The 19,366-nt window shown below is 44.5% G+C and overlaps 1 protein-coding gene across 1 annotated transcript; it reads right to left on the reverse strand.

Moving 5' to 3' along the window:
• Positions 1 to 723: 723 nt before the first annotated feature.
• Positions 724 to 15,012, reverse strand: DHX40 (DEAH-box helicase 40). The gene is made up of 17 exons (XM_086475183.1): positions 14,874 to 15,012; positions 14,426 to 14,571; positions 13,929 to 14,048; positions 12,535 to 12,765; positions 12,267 to 12,333; positions 11,565 to 11,696; positions 10,066 to 10,165; positions 9,534 to 9,620; positions 8,849 to 9,031; positions 8,226 to 8,306; positions 7,384 to 7,541; positions 5,121 to 5,235; positions 4,729 to 4,837; positions 4,310 to 4,404; positions 3,670 to 3,739; positions 3,055 to 3,283; positions 724 to 1,197 (listed from the first exon to the last, which is right to left on the reverse strand). Exons 1-17 carry the CDS (start codon positions 15,010 to 15,012, stop codon positions 1,058 to 1,060), a joined length of 2,202 nt encoding a protein of 733 aa, XP_086331309.1. The 3' UTR covers positions 724 to 1,057.
• Between the last annotated feature and the right edge of the window lie 4,354 nt (positions 15,013 to 19,366).

Here is a 19,366-nt window from a genome sequence, read left to right on the forward strand (position 1 = left end):
TTTGGAAGTTGTCTTATACAAAAATGTTACTTCCTGATAGCAAAAAACAGCAGAAAAGGCAAGGTCCACACTAGAGCACTGGAACATTTTAGGATTCTTAAAGTGACAGTAGGGGATTACCTCTTTATTGAGAGGGAAACCAACTTTATGATGACAACGCATCACAGCTCTTTGCTTCGTTAAATACTTGAGTCAAGGAAAAAAGCTAGTATTTCCTTGTGTATTCTTCCTACACATTTGACACACTCATTCTTCAGACCAAAATCCATGCATTTTAAAAATAACAGCCACCAGACTCAGAAAACCAGCCCAGTAGGCAGCAGGCCTGCTGACAGACTGCGGGACGTAACCTGGCTGACTACTGGATTGACTGCTGGGGTTTTTTTCTGCCAAATGGAAGACACACAGTGCTAAGTCATCCCTGACAAAAATGTTGCGTTGTTAGCAAGAATGTGAAAATATTTACAAAAGACTTTGCGTACAAAGACATCTTCACCCACAACCATCACGTACGTGGTACAGCACAACACAGAATAGGAACAACACTGTCTGCAACAGAGAATGCAGGTGGCAAAGGTCCTTTTGAATCTGGATCGTGATGGCTCCATCATTAAAAGAGCAATTCCTACACATTTTCCCGAGTGGTGTATGAGCATGAAGACTGTACAGCCACAACCAAAGTAAAATGGACATAAAGCGACAGTTCCACTTCTTTAAAAAAGCAACCTTTAAGAAAGTTTTATTAATAATGACACTGAGACCTTTCCGAGTCCACTAAATGCCACAGAATTGGCACCACAGTAAGTATCATGTCTTCACCCACATTTGAGGCCACTAAATTGTTGCCAGTGACATGTAGCAACAAAATTCAGCACGGTAACTTTTCCTTGCTGGATGCAGCAAAGGAAGATTGCGTTTGTATGCTTTGGCACTCAAACTTACCACAAAGCAGAAGTTTTTCTTCATTCCAGTTAGTCATTTTGCATTATGCAAACATACCCAGAACAACTGCACCAAACTGCCTTTCCTCACACGGGGAGCAGAGCAGCCGCGGGTGTTACCCCATTTCTTTCTCTGAGCCAGTTAAACCCTGTGCTCTTTGCTGCTTTCTCTCAAGATAGCGAGCTCGGGCATCCAGTATTGATTGGTCATTATTCCTTCTCTCCATCTTCTTTGCAGAGTTGTCTGTGACTCCTTCTGGGGAGAGAAGAGAGAAATACACTCTTCTTTATAGAAAAAAAAAAAAAAACACCACACAAACCCCCCCACACACAAACCCACCATTACAATTCCTCCTATTTGTAAAATACCCAAAACCCCCAGCAGAATGTCAAATGTTTTTCAAGTCCCAGTCATTTGAATGACTTCCAGAGAGAACAGACTTTAACACAGCGGGGAGGAAAAAAGAAATAAAAAATAAATTAATGCCATAACTCCCATGTCAATAATTGCAGCTGGGCTCATCTTGTCCACAAATATATATCCCGCTTTTTATTGCAACAGATACCAGACATCTTGTGTTCTATGTGCCCATTTCTTCTCTAAATTATACATCTCAAACTCAGGTTTAGGCAGGAGAAGGGACAGCACTGGGAGGAGGGAAAAAAAAAGTTGAGAATAAACTATATAAATTTCTGGAGGTAGAAGGAAGAGAGAGGATAACGTACAGATAAAGGTGTGGGAAAGGTCAGTACTCCAGATCAGACACCATTAGAAATACACATTCTCCCACTGAGCTGAGACCTTGGGAGTGCTTCTCCCAGAAGAAGAGAAAAACAGGACCTATTTTCAGGTTTTTTAAAAAATTTAAAATAATAATAATAATAAAGATTCAAAGACCCTGAGAGCCTAAGTACTGTGCAAATGAAGCAGCTACTGCAGCCTGTTCCTAGGGCTGGGCACCTGACTCTTTGATATGAGGAAGCTTTAATCAGCATTCACCATTGGAATATTTGTAATTATTCTGTCTTGGATTCAAACAATAATTCAGTTCATGCTGCAGCCTTCCCTTCCATGAGGCACTAATTAAGCCTTTGTCAGCTATTCAGCCACCTATTTTTATGAAGCTCCGAGAAATACAACACCTGTAAGGTCAAGATTAATCTCAATTTACATTTGCCTGGTGAAGACAAAAAGTTAAGGGGGACAAAACCAACAAAGCTCAGCTCCTTGGACTTCAGATAAATAGATGAGGCTCCTCGGCATTATCCAATAACGCAAATATCCTTCCCACCAGATTTATAACCAAATCCAATTTGTGTTTTTATCATTTAAAATGGTTGTTTTATACAATAATGCAGGACAGAAAGAGATGCTGGTCTGAGCACAAGAGTCTACATTTTTTCTATCGTTAAGGAAACTGAAGAGGAACTATAGTGCCAGTGCCTGTGCTGTATACTAAATCAACGTTTTGGAAGGGTCAGCTCAGGAGTAGAGAGGCCCTCTGAATACTTGGCTGCTTTACGAAACCTGCTGACAGAAGAATTCAAAGAATGTCAAGTAGCCAAATCATTTAGCAGGCACCCAATTTTAATTAAAACTGACTATTTAAACATATGGCATTAAATTCATTGTCAGAATGAGACGTTCACCAAAACATGACACTTTTTCCTCTGTGTTTTTTGTTTGGTGGGTTTTTTTGGGTCATGTTTCGTCCGCCCCGCCCCATAGCCCTTAGGACTTCTCTCTCAGAACAGTATTTTGGGTATCTATGGCTAGACACCCTTCACCAGCTTAAATAATGGTCAGACTCAAAATGCTTTTATTCAACTCTACGTTCCGCTCCTCTCAGCTATAGTAACCCAAAAGAAGGGGGTAGCGTGGCAAGAACCAGTAAGCAAACACCACCACACACGCTGCAGAGGCAGGAAAATAAGGATTGCAGAGCTGTGCCAAGACAAGAAAACAGCTAAAGCCACACGTATCAAATATGTTAAGCACATCCAGAGTAACATCTACTAGTCCAGAATGCATTTGGTGACGTAATATACACACACGTCCACACCAACCAAGAAAACTACGCATGCCATCGACAGGGACTAGGAACGTGCTTACCGTGCTGCCTTTTAAGCTCCTCCTTATGTTTCCACCTGGTTATTTCCTCTTCAGTTACCTCCTCCCGTGCCACACTGCTCAGTTCATACGCATCAATTTGATGCAATCTGGGCAACAAGTCTTTGACCCATTCATAGCGAACAGGACACACTGTCCGGACATAGATTTTGGATGTCACTGTGACGTCATGGAAGATGATCCACTCGAGACGAGTCTCCTGGTTATACAGCTGAAAAATTAAAAGATTATTTCAGAACTGATTAAAAAAAAAAAAAAAAGAATTGGAGCACCTTCCATTGCAATATCCTCCAATGCTTCAGATGCAAGAATTCAACAAAGCTGACATTTTCAGACAGGGAAAATAATGTTTAAAATTGGCCAGGAACTTCAAAGAGCCAGAGAGAAAGCTCAGTCTATGTCACACTCATTTCATAAGGCAAACATTTACCAAATTTGAAGAAGCAAGGCTCCCTTCTCAAAATGAACACTGCAACAGTGCTTCCCCTGGCCACAAGCCAGCACAAACCAAACAGAAGGGGCAGAGTTTACAGGGACCTGCCTCTTATTCCTTTTATAGATCCTTTGCTACTTTATTAACAGACTTTGGTAACTTACTGTAGATGAAGGATGGATATAGACTATGCTGCCATGTCCGTCCATTGTGCAGAATGTCCTGGCTGCAGACCTGAAAGGTTTGTGGGGAAAAAAAATAATATTATGAAACATACGTTGCTGTGCTTAGACAGTAACACTGAACCAAGCAAATCAGCAGCAACACAGAAGAAAATACTCAAATATATAAGCAAAGGAAGATCTTTCCAGAATTAAACTGTAAAAAAACAATGAGGAATAAAATATATCTGTCTAATTTACTACAGTAACACTGCAGATGTAACACCACAATAAGAAACAGGGTTTGGGATTGAAGTCTTTGACAGCCATGATAATTGGACATTTCCAAGCCATTTAGTTTAATATCTGAAACTACTTATCAGCTTGCAAGTTCATTTCAGACAGAAAAACTACTATTCCAAGGACGTAAGCAACTTCCCCAGGCATGTAACGAGAGTCAAAAGCAGAGTGCCCAAAGCAGAGTGCCCATCAGGCTTCCAGCCCTGTGCAGAAACACCACCTTCAGCTGCAATTGCTACCTTTAACAATATACAGCCTTACTGTTCTGTTTCAATATGCAGCTACACCTTAAAGAATATGCATGATATCTTTTCCATTCAATTTTCCAGGCTTTTTTACTTACCTCCTAGCTACATTGATAAAGTATCCTGCACAAAGACATCTTCTTAGTATTTCAGTTCTGGAGCCTTCAAATGTCTCTTTAGGGAAGTCTGGCAGCTACGTAAAGAAAAAAAACAACATAAATCAGGATCTTTCTGAAGAAAAGTGTCTACACCCCCTCCATCCCATGGATTTTAAAGTCTGGTTTCTCACCCTACAGAAACCATGACGAAAGGAGGAAAAGTCTCCTCCTTGCTTGTTACCACCATCCTACCTGTTAGCTATACAAGCTACAGCAAGGATGCTCTAAGTATTTAAGTGGATTAGTTTCTACTGGAGAAAGGCAGCAGCCATCTGCCAAAGGCTCAGTAGTCCAGTACATGTCTTTATAAATATAAACTTACATAGCTCAATTCTATATTAAAATATATATATTTTTACCTGTTTCAGTTTACTGATTATTTCCCGAAGTTGTTTCTCCACACTAAAAGCAGTTTTTAAAGCTCTCCAATGGATCCAGTATTTCTGGCACCAAGCTGAAGGAGACTTGCTGAGAACAGAAATACTTGTATTATAAAGAAGCCCTTTGTGAGCTGCAGGCAGAAAGTTGCCTCTATTTTTTGTTATGGTGGTACAAAGGAGGCAACCTACACAGCCAGATACTTTGTTAGTTTAAATAATAGGTGTCTTGATAGAAACTACAGATCACAATAAGGAATAAATCTGCAATTAGGTATAAGTACATGTGCATATACGCAATACTTCTAAAAACCATCAGCAGCTGGGAGTTATGAGCAATGCAAAACCACTTACTGTAAGGAATCATTTTATACCTTGCTTTGCACTGTTCAAAAATATTTAAGAGGGTTGCAAAGTCATTGCATCCTCCCACTTGTGAGGAAAGTTCCTGATGTTGAAGCTCAGCCTCCTTTTGCTTCTGAGGATCACCTGAGGAAGGCAGTTATATCTCGCTTTAACAAAGTAATTTTTATTTGTGACTCCTACTTAATTTTCTGTTAGCCTCTCTCCAAAGTCTGTTTGACAGCCTCAGCTTTTTATTCATGTTATTTTTAGATTTGTCTCTTCTCCGCAGCTGCATTTACAGTTCCTCCTCCTTCCACTACTGCTGAACAAGAACACGTAGATGCTATTAAATCTGTGATTAATCTCATCAGTCAGCACTAGAGATGAACAATTCTAGTCTCTTAGAAAGAAAGGTTCTACATATTTCTCTCACAACCAATTCAGATGCCGACATGGAAAGATAAAGGAACAGCAACCTTAAACAAACAGCTCACTGGGATCAAGTGAAAGTTTTGCCCAGAGAGAAAAACACAAGACTGTTGAAACCGCCCCATCATAGCACCATCTAATCTGTCTAACCCAGCTTTTGTCCAAGTCCTCAAGTGCCATAGTAATGGAGGTCTTAAAATGAGCAAGAGTCTAGAAAAAATTGAATCTGTGAGTTTAGTGAGAATTCACCTTCACTAAATGCTAGGAATATGCTAGGCAAAAGCAACATTTCCAAAGCATTATCTCAAGTTTTAAATACCCAAAGAATTTCTTGCCCAGCACAACCTGTTCCCCGTGGTGGAGACGGATATGGCTGCGAAGGCCAATGCATCGCATCGCTGCTCTACTGCAGGCGATGTCAGAAGTTTGTGGGCATTAAAACAACACTGATGAAGTAGGGAGGCCTGTTCGTACACACACTGCACATGAGCAAGTGCCTTCAGGACGAGAGTCTCGGTGTTTGCATCCTAAGGTATGGGGGGGGGTTGCTGGAGAGCAATGAACACGTGTACATTAGCTAGCTGAACAAATAACAAGGGCATATTGCCAGATGGAGGATGGGAAAGCAAGCACACATGAGTGGGAATCGGAAGGACCCCAGCACAGAATCCAGGCTATCAGCACTGCCAGCAGTGTCTTCAGCTCTTGCGCTAACAGCGCGGTTAATAGACTACAGAGATAACTGGACCAGAGCCGATGAGTGACTAGAAAGGACAAAGGTCTCCCGCAAAGACTGTGCTCCATATAAAGCCTAGATGTAGCACTGGGGGGGACAGTTTGGGGGCAGACTGGAAGGGCAAGAAGATAGGAAGGAGTAGACAGAGTTTAGAACTAGTGAGAGGTGCTAACTTGGAACCACAGCAAAATTACATTTTCCGTTTAGAAAAACACTGGAATCTGAGGCAGTGACAAGTTGAGCTTCTCGCAGTAACTTAAAAGGTCTATTTGGTTAAACAGAGCTATGGAACAGAAAAGCCAATCCAGAGGCAACCCCATTCATTAAAAACAAATTAATCAGTCCCCGTTGTCTGTACTGAGACCAACAGCAAAACACCTGCTGTGGTGCGTTTTGGTTTTCCGCTGGGTTTGGCTGTTGGTTTTTTAGAGGGTTGTTTTTTTTTTTTTCCTTCTTTTCCCTCCTGCAACACAGTTTTCCCTCTTACAACCTCCCAGCAATTCACTTGCTTACCAATATGTGGCTTTATAGCTCACAGCCTTGGGACAAATGTGACCCAATTCCATGCTATTTTGAAGTCTTTGGAATAGCTGTTGTCCAGTTCCCAGCATGCAACGGGCCCTGACTCCAAGACCACAGGAAGTTGTAAAAGCATACAGGCAAAACGCCATTATGTATTTGTCCTAATCTTATCAATCTTCCCTACGGATCTGCTATGATGTGCTCTGGGACACAAGGCATTGCACTTGAGGAATCTTCCTCACACTGCAACATAAGGGTTACTTAAAGCACTAAAGTAAATTCTTACGTCTCCCACCAGTATTGGGCCTACCTAAGGAGACCAGCTTGCTCCCTGGCAGGAGTATCCTTACACTCAGATAAAGGCTTGTGTTGAAAATACCGAATCAGTTCCCACCTTATACCCTTGAGATACACCTATAAGATACTGTGGCCTCACAAACTATTAGCACAGAAAACTACTGGGAGCAAAAAGCCCTGTAGAGGGACGCTGTAGAAGAAGCCTCCAGATGAAGCAGCACGTGCTGCCTAACCATTGCCTGAGGTATCTCTGCCCAAGCAGAATTCCCTACCCACCCAAGGGTGCTTTGGGATAAGGGGCTTCCTACCTGGACGAATGAAGACATTTTCCACAGACAACATGGCTGCTATGGGAAGCAGCAGATCTTCACAGTCAAGAGAAGCAGCTTTTATGACAGCACAGGTCAGGTTGGGAGGGAGGGGAAACTGCACCAAGAATTCACCCAGTCTTGTCACGTGGCCTCTCCTTATCCCAGGAAAAAAATTCAAACACCAGATTCAACAAAACTACATTTAAATGTCAATCAGAACATGCACGCACAATGTCAGCCACCGTTGACTGATAAAGAACCCAAGAGAAGCATTTCCCTGCGGACTGCTCCAACGCTGCAGTCTGCGTGTGCCCAGGCAGGTGCTGGAGACATGAAGCACGTGTCACTAGCAGAAGAACGTTTCGCCTTTCTCCAGTTTGCTTATGCCTGCTTCATGGCAGGCAAAGCCAGCTTTAAGTGTATTGGATGCTTAAGATTAAGATATACTTTTTTTTTTTTGCAAGAAGAATTCCTGGAAGCTTAGGATAAGATCTTGCTTCCTGTCTCAAGTTCTTGGATGGGCCTCACAGCTAGTGCCTAAGCACAACAGTCACAACAGTCTGGGATCTGCTATCAGGAACTACAGCAGAGAGGGTTGAGGTAATTTGTTTGAGGTCACCCAGAACTCCAGGACAATGTGGAGAAATTAATCTGCATCTCTCCACTCCTACGCCACTCTCTAACCCTAATTTTACAGGCAGCATATTAAAACCCAGTAGTTAACTTCCTGGTTGAATGAGAAAACATTTCTACTGCCAGCGGAAGCCCTTTAGTCACTAACACCAGTTAAGCCACTAGATCTCAAATTCTTGTAGTGACTATATCCCTTTATTTTTTACCTGTCAATAGCATCACACTGGTAAAGTTCCTTGAGAGCTTCTAAAATATGCCTTTCTTCAGGGCAGTCCAAATAGGGAAATCTATAGTAGAAAAAAAAAAGTAAAAAAAACCCTCCCTGTTCAGACTCAGTATAGCTTTGTTAGTTTTCCTATTTATTAAAATACTTTTGTAACCCTCCACGACAGGTGTCTGACCAAAGCACACCTAAGCATCTCCAGTATACGGGTGCGTTACTACATGTACAGCCTCAAGCTGAAGAGTTATGATGACAGCATGGCACATCCAAAGGTGAACTGTATTTTCTGTACATGTATGATCCCAAAATTAAACAATTCCACAAAGATGGAGCTTTGGGGATATAACCACCAGTATTTTAAAAGAACTCTATTAACTATTTAATCTTGGAAAGAAAGAACAAGTTTTGGCAGAACCTCAAACTGAGCCCAAGATCCAATCTGGCATTAAAGACCGAGGAGAACAGCAGAAAAGCTGATTGTATCGAAGCGCCACAGTTGGCCGGGGACCTAATCCTGCCTCCTGCCAACAGGCTGCTGGTGCCCGCGCTGCCTTGCTGCTGAGGCTCACGAAGAGAGCGATAATCCCCCCGCTCCATGGAGGTTACCTTATGACATCATGCACGGAAAGGCACTTCAAGGTCAGGATCACAGATGTCAGACTGGTTCTCTTGATCTCTGGGACAGTGTGATCAGGCATGCATTGCTCCCAGAATTCTTTGCTGTATAGCCGATAGCTTTTTCCAGATGATGTCCTGCCAGCTCGGCCAGCTCGTTGCCTTGCTTCGCTCCTTCCAAAACAGAAAGGCAGGGAAAAAAAAAAAAAAAAATCCAAACTCTTGATCCCTTCTGTTATTATCCAAAGCAGCACACTGTAATTATGATAATAGCAATTTTTGTGCTTGTAGATGGAAGATATATTATACTGTGCAGCAACTGAGAAATCCAGCTATGCAAGAACTAGCATAATAAAGAAGCATTTCTGTACAATGGAAGATTTTTTTAAGCTTCTCTGAATCAGGCTGTTGTATTCAGCAAACACAAGATGACATGAGAGCCTCTGTACAGACTATAGACAATGCAGGGTCAATTCCTTCTTAATGCCTGTAACTTACAGGAAATTATATGTCCAGAACAACTTTCTATTTAGCAGCAAACGAAATGGCTTTAAATTACAGAGCCTCAAAGCCACTGCCCCTCCTCCCTTTTTTTTTTTTTAAAAAAGATCAACCAATACAGTATTCTCAGAGCAACTCCCAGAAACACCAAGCACACAACCTTTTTAAAACTTACTTTGAAATGGGAACCACCTCCAGTATGTCCAAGCCAACTCGGGGGTTATGATTCAACTGCTTCACAAATCCACTATCTACCACATATCTGAAAAAGATTCATACTCTGTCAGAGAAAACAAGAGGTCTCAGCAGACAAGCAGGTAACTGCCACACGTATACCATGACAACCAGAACATGTTTACCCTACAATCGCTGCAAACAGGTAGTTGCACTTTGCTGGTCAGCCGCAGCCTGGCAATGGTTCAGTCTACAGGATGTTACAGGTAACACCTCCCAGCACCCAAGGAGACTACGCTCCTGTAATGGAGCTGAGATTTGATTTCAAATTGGGGTCCAAACAATATTAGTCATCTGTAAGACCATATAATAGTATCGAGCAGGGTTTTATCCGTTACATATGCAAAAAAGGCAACAGGTAATTTATTGGGCAGGCACAGTAGCAGAAGGAAGCCAGACACATTTTCCCAAATCTAGTAGAACTTTCGGAATTAGTCCCTCTTACAGCGTTTAGGAAGGACAGGAAATGATACCTGACTCCTTCAATCGTCAGAGATGTCGCAGCAATGTTTGTGGATACCACACATTTTCTAATGCCTGTGGGAGCTGGCAAAAATATCCTTTTCTGTTGATCTACAATGACAAGTAGTCAGTGAAACAACCAGTTATGTTACAATGCTCTTATTTCAAACCACATCTCTATCACTGTGCAAACTTAACTCAAGTGCTTAGTGAAAGTCATTTGAATGAAATTAGGAAGTGGCTCACTAAAAATACAGGTACAGTATTCTTTTAGCATATGCCAGAAAACAGAGAATATCTTCTTTATTGCTTGCATATTCAAGAAGACTTTGAGATCAAGAAAGGCCAGCTCTCCGGGGTGTTTCCTAACCCAGAGCCAGGAAAAACAAACAAGATGTCTGGTCTTAACAGAATCTTCATGAAGGGTCTTAACAATTGGAGCAAGTGAAGGTGAACATGAAACAATTCAGTTAAAACCCCCCTGTTTCCAGCAAATCTTCCTTTAACATGTAACAAAGCAGCTTATGCAGTTTTCATTAATTTGGCTCCCTAAGCAACAAAAAGGGGAGGTGGAAATTCCATTTTCCCCTGAAATTCTCTCACTTATACTTGAAAAATACAAAAATCTCTTTAAGAAAAATTCTCTCTTGTGTATTTAAAAATATTCAAATACAATGGCCTCTGAGAAAGCACAAAAGAAAACAATATATAAAATATCACTCTCAGTCAGGATTGTAACACCTAGCATGGAGTAAGGAAGAAGCTATGCCTTTCTTTTATGCAACTTTTAATTTTGCTCTGCCAAGAAAGTAAAAAAATTGCTCCCTCTCTGCAGACTGTTAACAGATCTTTCCTCTCAGCAGCACTTCCAGATGGAAATTGCTGTCCTGCTCTTCTGAACAGTTACTCAGCCTCTTGGCATTTTACACGCTGCACCCACACATCTGAACATCGCACGCAAGTTCATCTGAAAATACAGCGTCTGTGTTCAGCAAAGGGCAAAAGGCCTTTAACTCCTTTAACTCTTTAAAACTAACTGTGGTGTTGCTGCCAAATAAAACAGACTGACTCACTCTGATAACCTGTACTTTTCTATATTGTGTAACATTGTACTACTACTATCTTCCCTTACAGGTCTACTCTCATCACTAAAAAACGACTGGCAATGTCTTCTCCATATAAAACAAAATGTAAGGGCCTAAGACATCTGACCTTTCCGTTACACAATATCCCCTCCCTAAGCTGGAGACCTTGATGCCACGTGAAGCCATTTCCAGTGGATATGAATTTTAACTGGGGGCTTCTGTGAAAGTACAGAGGAGTCTGAAGTTTGATTAGTTCATGAACACCAAAAAAAAAAACCCCAGTGCTACAGCATTGTAACAAACAGCTTAATGAATGCTGGTTTTCCCAATCACAGCAGAAATATTTGGTTAGGATATTGTTTATAACAACTCTTGCACTTAACATTTATGTAAATTAAGTTCCATACGACATGATACGCTCTTACCTGTTGACATTGACCCATACAACGGTAAGATAAGCAGGCCTTCAACAGACCGATCGTGCACTTCATACCGGTAATCAATAGACTCTGCTTTCTTGAAAAGTAAGTCACAAGCTCTTTCTATCTCAATTTGACCTAAAAAAAAACATACAACAGCATTTAAGCGACCTATGTAGCTACAACTCTGCCCTCCTAGCCTGCACCATCTTTAAACAAGATTGTTTTGCCAGTGTTACAGTCATCAACACCATGACAAGAAAGAAGTAATATTTATGTGAGTTAGTTTACGAGGTGACACACAGCCTTTCACAGTGCCTCTCATCAAAGCTTTTCCCTAAGAGATGACTGTGTAAGTGCCTGGCCCATACACTGATATAGGGTTTTGCAGCTGAAGAAATTCTCCCTTCCTGAATTAACAACAAAGTAAAACATATAGGCAACATAAACAGTAAAACTGGCACAGGAAGAAAACAGCATATGCAAATTTTTAAGTTAATGTTTTTTCTCATCTGATCTTGTAGGCATGGATATACCTTAACATGCTCCGAAAACTATCACAGGTCTACGTGTGTCAACCTGCAACTTTCCCTGCTCTACTCACTGCTCTGGGACAAACCAGACAGTCATTGGAAGGGTGTACTGTTTTGTTGGCAACGCCATGCTTCACCTGGAACAACCACCAGCTGTTGAAAGAGAAATTCGCACCTGTCAGGAAAACCAAGATGTCACCCTCTGGTTCATTTAAGTGGATATCCAGCGTCACTTTTACAGCCTGAAACAAACAACAAGCAAGTCAGTAACAGCTGGAATCTCACGCTTTCTAAAACTCATAGTACTAACTCATTCTTCCCTAGACCCTGCAGAGATGCTAAGGACACAGCAACACAGCAGCTAATTCTCCTGGTCTTTCACAGTTGGTAATCACACCCAGAACAGAGAACACAACACAGAGACAAAATAAAACTGGCCAGACCTCTGTAACGTACGCAGAGCTGCCTACGTCCCTTGGGCTGAGCAGGTTGCAGAATATCTCCTTGACGGGATAGCTTCTTCCTGGAATATGCAGCACGGAACAGTGTCCAAAGAACTCTGAGAGCTTGTCTACCTCCAGGGTGGCTGACATCACCACCACTTTCATGGCCGTCTTCCTGTTTGGTGGTTTCTTCTGTAGAAACAGTTTCTTCAGCAAACCAAATAAAATGTCCTACCAGAAAAATAGAAGCAACTGACATTAGTACCCCAGTTTTCTTAAAAGTGCCTGACAAACTTGGAAGGGACTGATTTTATCCTGCTGACATAGGGACGACAGAGTCACCTCTTCAGGGCCTAAGCACTCAGAAGATTACATACACTTACCCTGGTTGTCTTGTTAGCATACTAATTGGTTTCCAGAATTTAATTATTTTTTTATCAGCTCTTCTCACAGCCTACAAACAGACTCGGTGTAACTTAAAATCCTTTGGGTTTCACTTTTATATTCCCATGGTCCAGTCATTTGCAAGCAGTTACCTCAGACCCCTTTTAAAAAGCCATCACCTCTGTCCAGCATACCTTACCTGACTGAGTGTGCGCCCTCCTTTCTTGGATTATTTCTTGTTATGACTTCAGCTAGTCTATTTTACTCTGCAGTGCTCTGGATTAAAAATCTGCTCCTTTTATTTAGACACAGGTGAAGGAACAGCAATTTCTTACATCACCCTAGCTCAGTTACTTGCAGTACCCCTCAGATGCTCGAGGGCAGAACCGGGATTCAGAAAGCATTTCCCCTTTTCCCCAGCTGGACTGTTATATTATTTGCTGGATTGGTATGTTGTTTGACACACAAAACAATCTCTTGAGGACTGAGTGACTCAAGTCTCACTTTGTTTGCCACAGAAGGGTCAGGGTGACCTTTGATAGCTTTCGGTACTTAGGTCAACCTAGACACTTCCATGGTCCCAAAAGCTGTAATCTCTTTGCACAGTCAAATACACACCCTAAGGAACATTCAGCCTTAGAGTGAGAGAGATGTTCCACAGTTTTGGGGTTTTGTGCATGTTTTTTTAAATTAGGATTCTAATTAATTTTGTGTTCACTGTGCTGGCTTCAAACTCCTGGAAATTTTGGGAAACTATCCAATAGCCAGCCAAGTTTTAACTGCTTCCAAACACAACAGCTACAACAATTCCAACAGGACTACAGGCCGCATCATATTTGTAACAAAAAAGCAGCAATTCTACGGTCTTAGGACAGCAAAAGGATAAAGTGAATTCATGGAAAGTCAGACAGAAACCTTGAGGATTGTGCAGAAGTGAAATAAAAGTACAAGTAGACCTCAATAAAGGAGAAACAGTGACCCAAAAAGGACAGATATAAAGTGACACTCACAGTGCTGAGGCTCCGCTCATGGGCTTCATCCAAAATGATGATACTGTACTTGCTGAGAAGGGGGTCTGCCAATATGTGCCTCAATAAGCAGCCATCAGTCATATACTTGATGGCAGTATCCTGAAAGGTTCAATTCGACATTCAGCTGTCATCCTCGATTTTTACTTCAAAGTAAACACTTCTACATAGATCACACATTTGTCCAGAACACACACTGAGATTGCATCACAAGTGGTTATGCACTGCATCACTTCCAAGCGTTTAAAACACTTGATCAAATGAGTTATACGAGACACACAACTGCAGCTTCACCGCAGCTGGGACAGGCGGCTTCTCAAGGCTCCGAGACCTTCTGCACACAAAGCCCCAGGAGAGGCCACAGGGCTGTGCCACTCCACGGAGAGGCCCACAAGCCAAACACCTTGAGCTGTGACCTGCTGACCCCAGCACACCCTGCCACGGCGACACCTGCAGGACCACAGTCCTCCCAGCCCTACCTCGGTGGTGCAGTCATCAAAGCGGACCTGGTACCCGACGACACTGCCCAGGGAACAGCCCATCTCCTCGGCCACCCGCTGCGCCACCGAGATGGTGGCAACGCGCCGGGGCTGGGTGACACCAATGGCCCCGTGCTTGGCGAGGCCTGCGGGAGAGACAGGGAGAGCAGGGACAGCTGAGCTGCGCTGCTCAGGCTCAGGTCATACACAAGCACCTACGCGATACACACAAGGGCACCACCGTTTTTTAGTTTAAAAGGTTCAATCGAGCCACCTGTCCCCCCCGCCCAGCGCAGCCTGCAGCCGCGCACACCTTCCCCCCCCCCCCCCCCCCCGAGGGGGCAGGAGGATTATCCGCATTTCTCTGCGCCCACTTCCCACGCTGCAGGGCCGAGGCCGCCGAGCGGAGGGGGCTCTCGGGGGTCTCCCCCCGCTCCCCGGCCGTTACCTGCCTCGAAGAGGTACTTGGGCAGCTGCGTGCTTTTGCCGCTGCCCGTCTCGCCGGTGACGATGAGGAAGGGCTGCTCCCTCACGGCCTCCACCAGGGCCCGGCGGGACCGGCGGATGGGCAGGGCGGGGCCCTCCATGGCGGCGGCGAAGGAGGAAGAAGAGGAGGAGGAGGAGGAGGAGGCCGCGGCCGAGGGGCTCAGCCCCGGGAACCCCCCGGGGCCCAGCGGCCGCCCCGTCAGGTAACAGCACACACCCCCACTCCCCCGCCTCCCTCACGTGACCCCGCGCGGAAGCGGCGCCGGCGCGCGCGCCGACGACATCCGCTGTCTATGCACGCCTAACGGCATGCGCGGGTCTCTACGCCCCGCCCCCTCTCAGGCCACGCCCAATTAAGCCCCGCCCACCCGCGCAGGCCCCGCCCCCACCGTCTCCTCAGCCCTCTCCCCAGGCAGCAGCTCCCCCCAAACCGTTATTTTTTAATCCACCCCCCAAATCTGCTGCAGTTTTTTCGCAGCGGCACTTGCTCCTCCCTGAGGGACGTTGCCAGCACCGGGAAGCCCCGCGGCGCCTCTCCCTGTGCCGCCCTGGGGCTCCTGCTGGCCGTCTCAGGCCCAGGCCCAGGCCCGGGCGGAGGCCGGAGGGGCCCGGCGCCTCAGCCCCTCCAGGGTCTGGCACAGTTGAACTGCAGCGTAAAAGCGAGCTGCTCGTGGGCAACATAACCAGCGGTTCCCTGTGGACGGGTAAAACAGCCCCTCGCTGTCGAGGCAGCACGTGGAAGAGACCCGATGGGGTGAAAACAGCTGCATAAAATCAAAAGCCGCTGTGATTTGCCGTACTGAGGAGGGTCGGATCTGCTGCCCGAGGCCTGGCTGAGGGCCCTGGCTTTCTGGCAATGTCTGTGAATTCGCGTAAGACCTGAAGGTGGCAAGCGACGTACGCTGAACGTGAAACCAGCCTGCAATCCGGGTTCCCAGCTTGTGCCTGACGGCTGTAACTAGATCCCCGCTTCTGCTGAAGCACAGTTTTCACATTGCGTTTTGTCTGGACGTCACAGTGTCTGTTGCCCTTACGAGTCCCGTGTATGTTAATGTTTCACCATCCATTAGGCTATATCAGTGACAAGAATCACACAGTAAATTTGTCATCATACCAGGACCGAATTTAGGCCACCTACTGACTCCACTTGTCACCAAGCCCCTCAATTTCTACCTCTGACACAAGGGGAGGAACATTTACCTACTGGCTCAGTCATCATAGCAAGGGCTGAGCCAGAAATGCTTGCAACGCACTCTGAAGCCTGGAAAAGGTCACACCAGTCCCCAGTGTTGCCAACTTCAGGTAGCTCGAACCTATAAATTTGTCTGTCCACAAGCTGGCATTGTAAAATCACAGCAGGTAAGCTGTTTTCCTGCCCGCCCTTACTGATGTAGCGGGAGAGAAGAGACCATTGCGGTAACTGTTTCATTACAGTACCACAACTGGGAGAGATAGCCAGTGTTATGTCTCTGGGTTTATCGCTTTGCTTTGCTTTTGCAACAATCTGTCAAAAAAAAAAGAAAGCCAAACCCCTTCTCCGAAGGCACACGAACTGTCTGTCAGCTACCGATGGTCTTTTTTTGCAGGGTGCAGATTCCTGCTTGGAATAACGCTCAGGTGTATAAACATTCCGCTTCTGTCTGAAGCTCCCCTGTAGCAATTACCTAAAATAACTGAAATGCTCCTCTATAAGCATGAAAAGCATGTCAGTGAGGCGACCGTAACCGATCTATAGCTGTGTTCGCTTGGGTACATAATGGAATGTGCCGACACACCGTATGCTGCTACATCCCTTTATGAAAACGCATCATATTTATTGCCTCTCCATGTACTAATGCCATGTTGCCACTAGTAACTCGCTCAGTTAATGGTGTTCATATACACGGCTCGATTATTTCCTACTGTAAACTCCAAACTCGCCCTCATTACACTTTTTGGTACACATTTACCAATAATTATTTAATGGTTTTCATAGATACATGTGTATGCATGAACGCATGCACACTTGGACATTTTGCTTCATTTTATTTAAGTCACACACAGCTTTTGGCAGACGGCGGGGTATGTAAGGTTTTTCAATTTTCTTTTTTTGTCCTGCGAGCCTGGGAATAGCAGATTTGGTTTTAATCAACCTCTTTGCAGTCTTGAACTTTGTCCTGCTGGAATACAGTGCCATTCATTTAAGGATTTCCCTTCTGTCTAATAAACATTAATGAATCACACTCCACAATTCCCCTGTGATCTTATCTCAGTTTCACAGATGGGGAAAACAGAAATGAATTAAGGGGTCTGCACACACCGCAAATCAAAGGCAGAGCTGGGGGAAGGACCCAGTAATCCCAACACAATTCCCTGCTCCAATAACTCTGTAAAAATGCGTTTTTACCCACGCAGCTGCTGTGTCGGTGACTGCGTCGCACAGGGCAGCACGGTTACCTTCAGGCTAGCCAGGAAGACTGAAATCGCTATTTTCCTAAGGTTTAGCTTTACACCTAACTGCGAATTCCATGGGGTGACAGAGGGCTCTAGCTCTGCCAGCTTCCTGTGCCCAATTATTCCTGAGGATGTCTTTTTTTCCTTCTGAGCAGAGGATAACTGTTCTGATGAGCAGAGATGCAGCAGGATATGGGAATATTCCTGTCCCTGCTTGTACAGCACAGGTTTATCCATCTTCCCAGAGGAGAGACCTGACTTCCTGGGGAATTTTCTTGTCCTTGCTCTGGACACAGTGGTCCATTCCATGACGAACACAGCGTCGCTTGGTGCCTGTGAAGAAAACCACATCTATTAATTACACTGAGCAAGTGAAGACAGGTAATTGTCTTGTGCCTAGAATTTCTAAGTAGGGCCACTTTCTAGAAGAACGATCCCCGAGCTGTAATTTCAGTACAGACAAACAGAATAAACCAATGTTCCCTGCAAGCTGTGCTTCTGTCAGACAACCAGCAGTTTTTCTGACAGCCAGGATTTTTGTGGCACTGGCTGTGAGTCATTATTGAAAAAGCGTTATTCTTAAAACAGAGGATGAGCACTGTAGAAAGAAGGTGTTAGACACGGCAAAAAAACCAAAACCCCCTTTACACCTCCATCTGCTATCTTACAGTGCCTTGGTACAAAACATTTACAAATTGACAAGTTTTATTTCAAATTTTTCTCTGCTCGTTGAAAATTGCTTCTTTTCGAAGAGGGAATCAGATGCCTTAGCCTTTCTCCTACGTAATGAATAGTTTTTCCTTGTGTTTAGCTCTATGGAAAACAACAATTTCTACAGTGTGGCCTTCTGCCAGGATGGCCAGGTTACTCACAACTGCGTTCACAGGTTTCTGCTAAAAAAAAGGCTGCAGGAAATACGGTGCTGGCAGCAATCTGCACTTCTACCGGCTGAGCTGGTTTTGTTCAGCAGGTGGCAAGGGACAGCGTACGGCCAGATCCAGGCTCGGAATTGCTCTGCCAGAATAAAATACCGCTCTTTCTGTGCTGGGAAAGGATTTGCAGCGTCAATCTACCCTGAGAGCACATCTCAGCTGCAATCTTGCCCGTGACACAGCCCCTGTGGAAGCTCCTCAGCCAGTGCTCACTTAGCTGCTGCTGGCAGGCGGGATGAGATAACTGCTACAGCAATTCCTCGTCCACTTGCTGTTGGCCAGACAACCCCTCACAGCTTGCCCTGAAGCCTGTACCCTTCCTGGGCCAGCTGGTCCAAGGGGGCCGTTGCTTTTTCTGCAGATGGCCACAGCCACAGGTCCAACCCACAGTGAATCACTGCTACAGATTCAGGTCTCTGTGCCCCAGTTCTGCAAATGTTTCTGCACAAACCTTATATTCAGTAGAAGAGACCTGGCTTACTCACTGCAAGCCTGAGCTGTTACGCTTAAAAGCTTGTTTTCTTTTGTCTTTAAAGTTGGGCTATGACGGGCCAGCAATTAATTTTGTTAATTTACCACCCTCACACGTACGCCTGCATCACCCTTTTTAAATTTAACTACAGTGTCAGACCTGCAGCTGTTTCCGAGGCCACATACATGAATGATTGCTGCTCCTGCCAGGTGCAAGCATGAATAAAAAGGTCGCGGGCTGGGGGAAGGATTAGGCTTTGGCTCAGCTGTTTGCATTCTCACACAGAGCACTGTCTGTCCACCCGTCTGTCCGTCCGCCTGGACACCCGAAGCAGACAGGTGAGGAGCTGAATATTGGAAACCATTCAGTGACGCTCATACGAAGCTGCTACCGAAGATATGTGCTTTCTGTGGTTTAAAAAAAGCTTTTACAGCAATCCTCCGAGCAGCCCTTGGATCAGTGAAATTATCTGTACAGAAATATAAATGCAGAATGGCATGGGAACAGTCTCCCCGGAGACTGGGGTAGGGTAGATTGGAGAATACCTAAATCTTTAAATGGTGCCTGAGATTTTCATGTTAAATTGGAACATTTTCTTCCCACGCTCACCTAAGAAGA

This window comes from Leptosomus discolor, chromosome 18, assembly GCF_034619465.1.
Source record: "Leptosomus discolor isolate bLepDis1 chromosome 18, bLepDis1.hap2, whole genome shotgun sequence".
NCBI classification, from domain to species: Eukaryota; Metazoa; Chordata; class Aves; order Leptosomiformes; family Leptosomidae; genus Leptosomus; species Leptosomus discolor.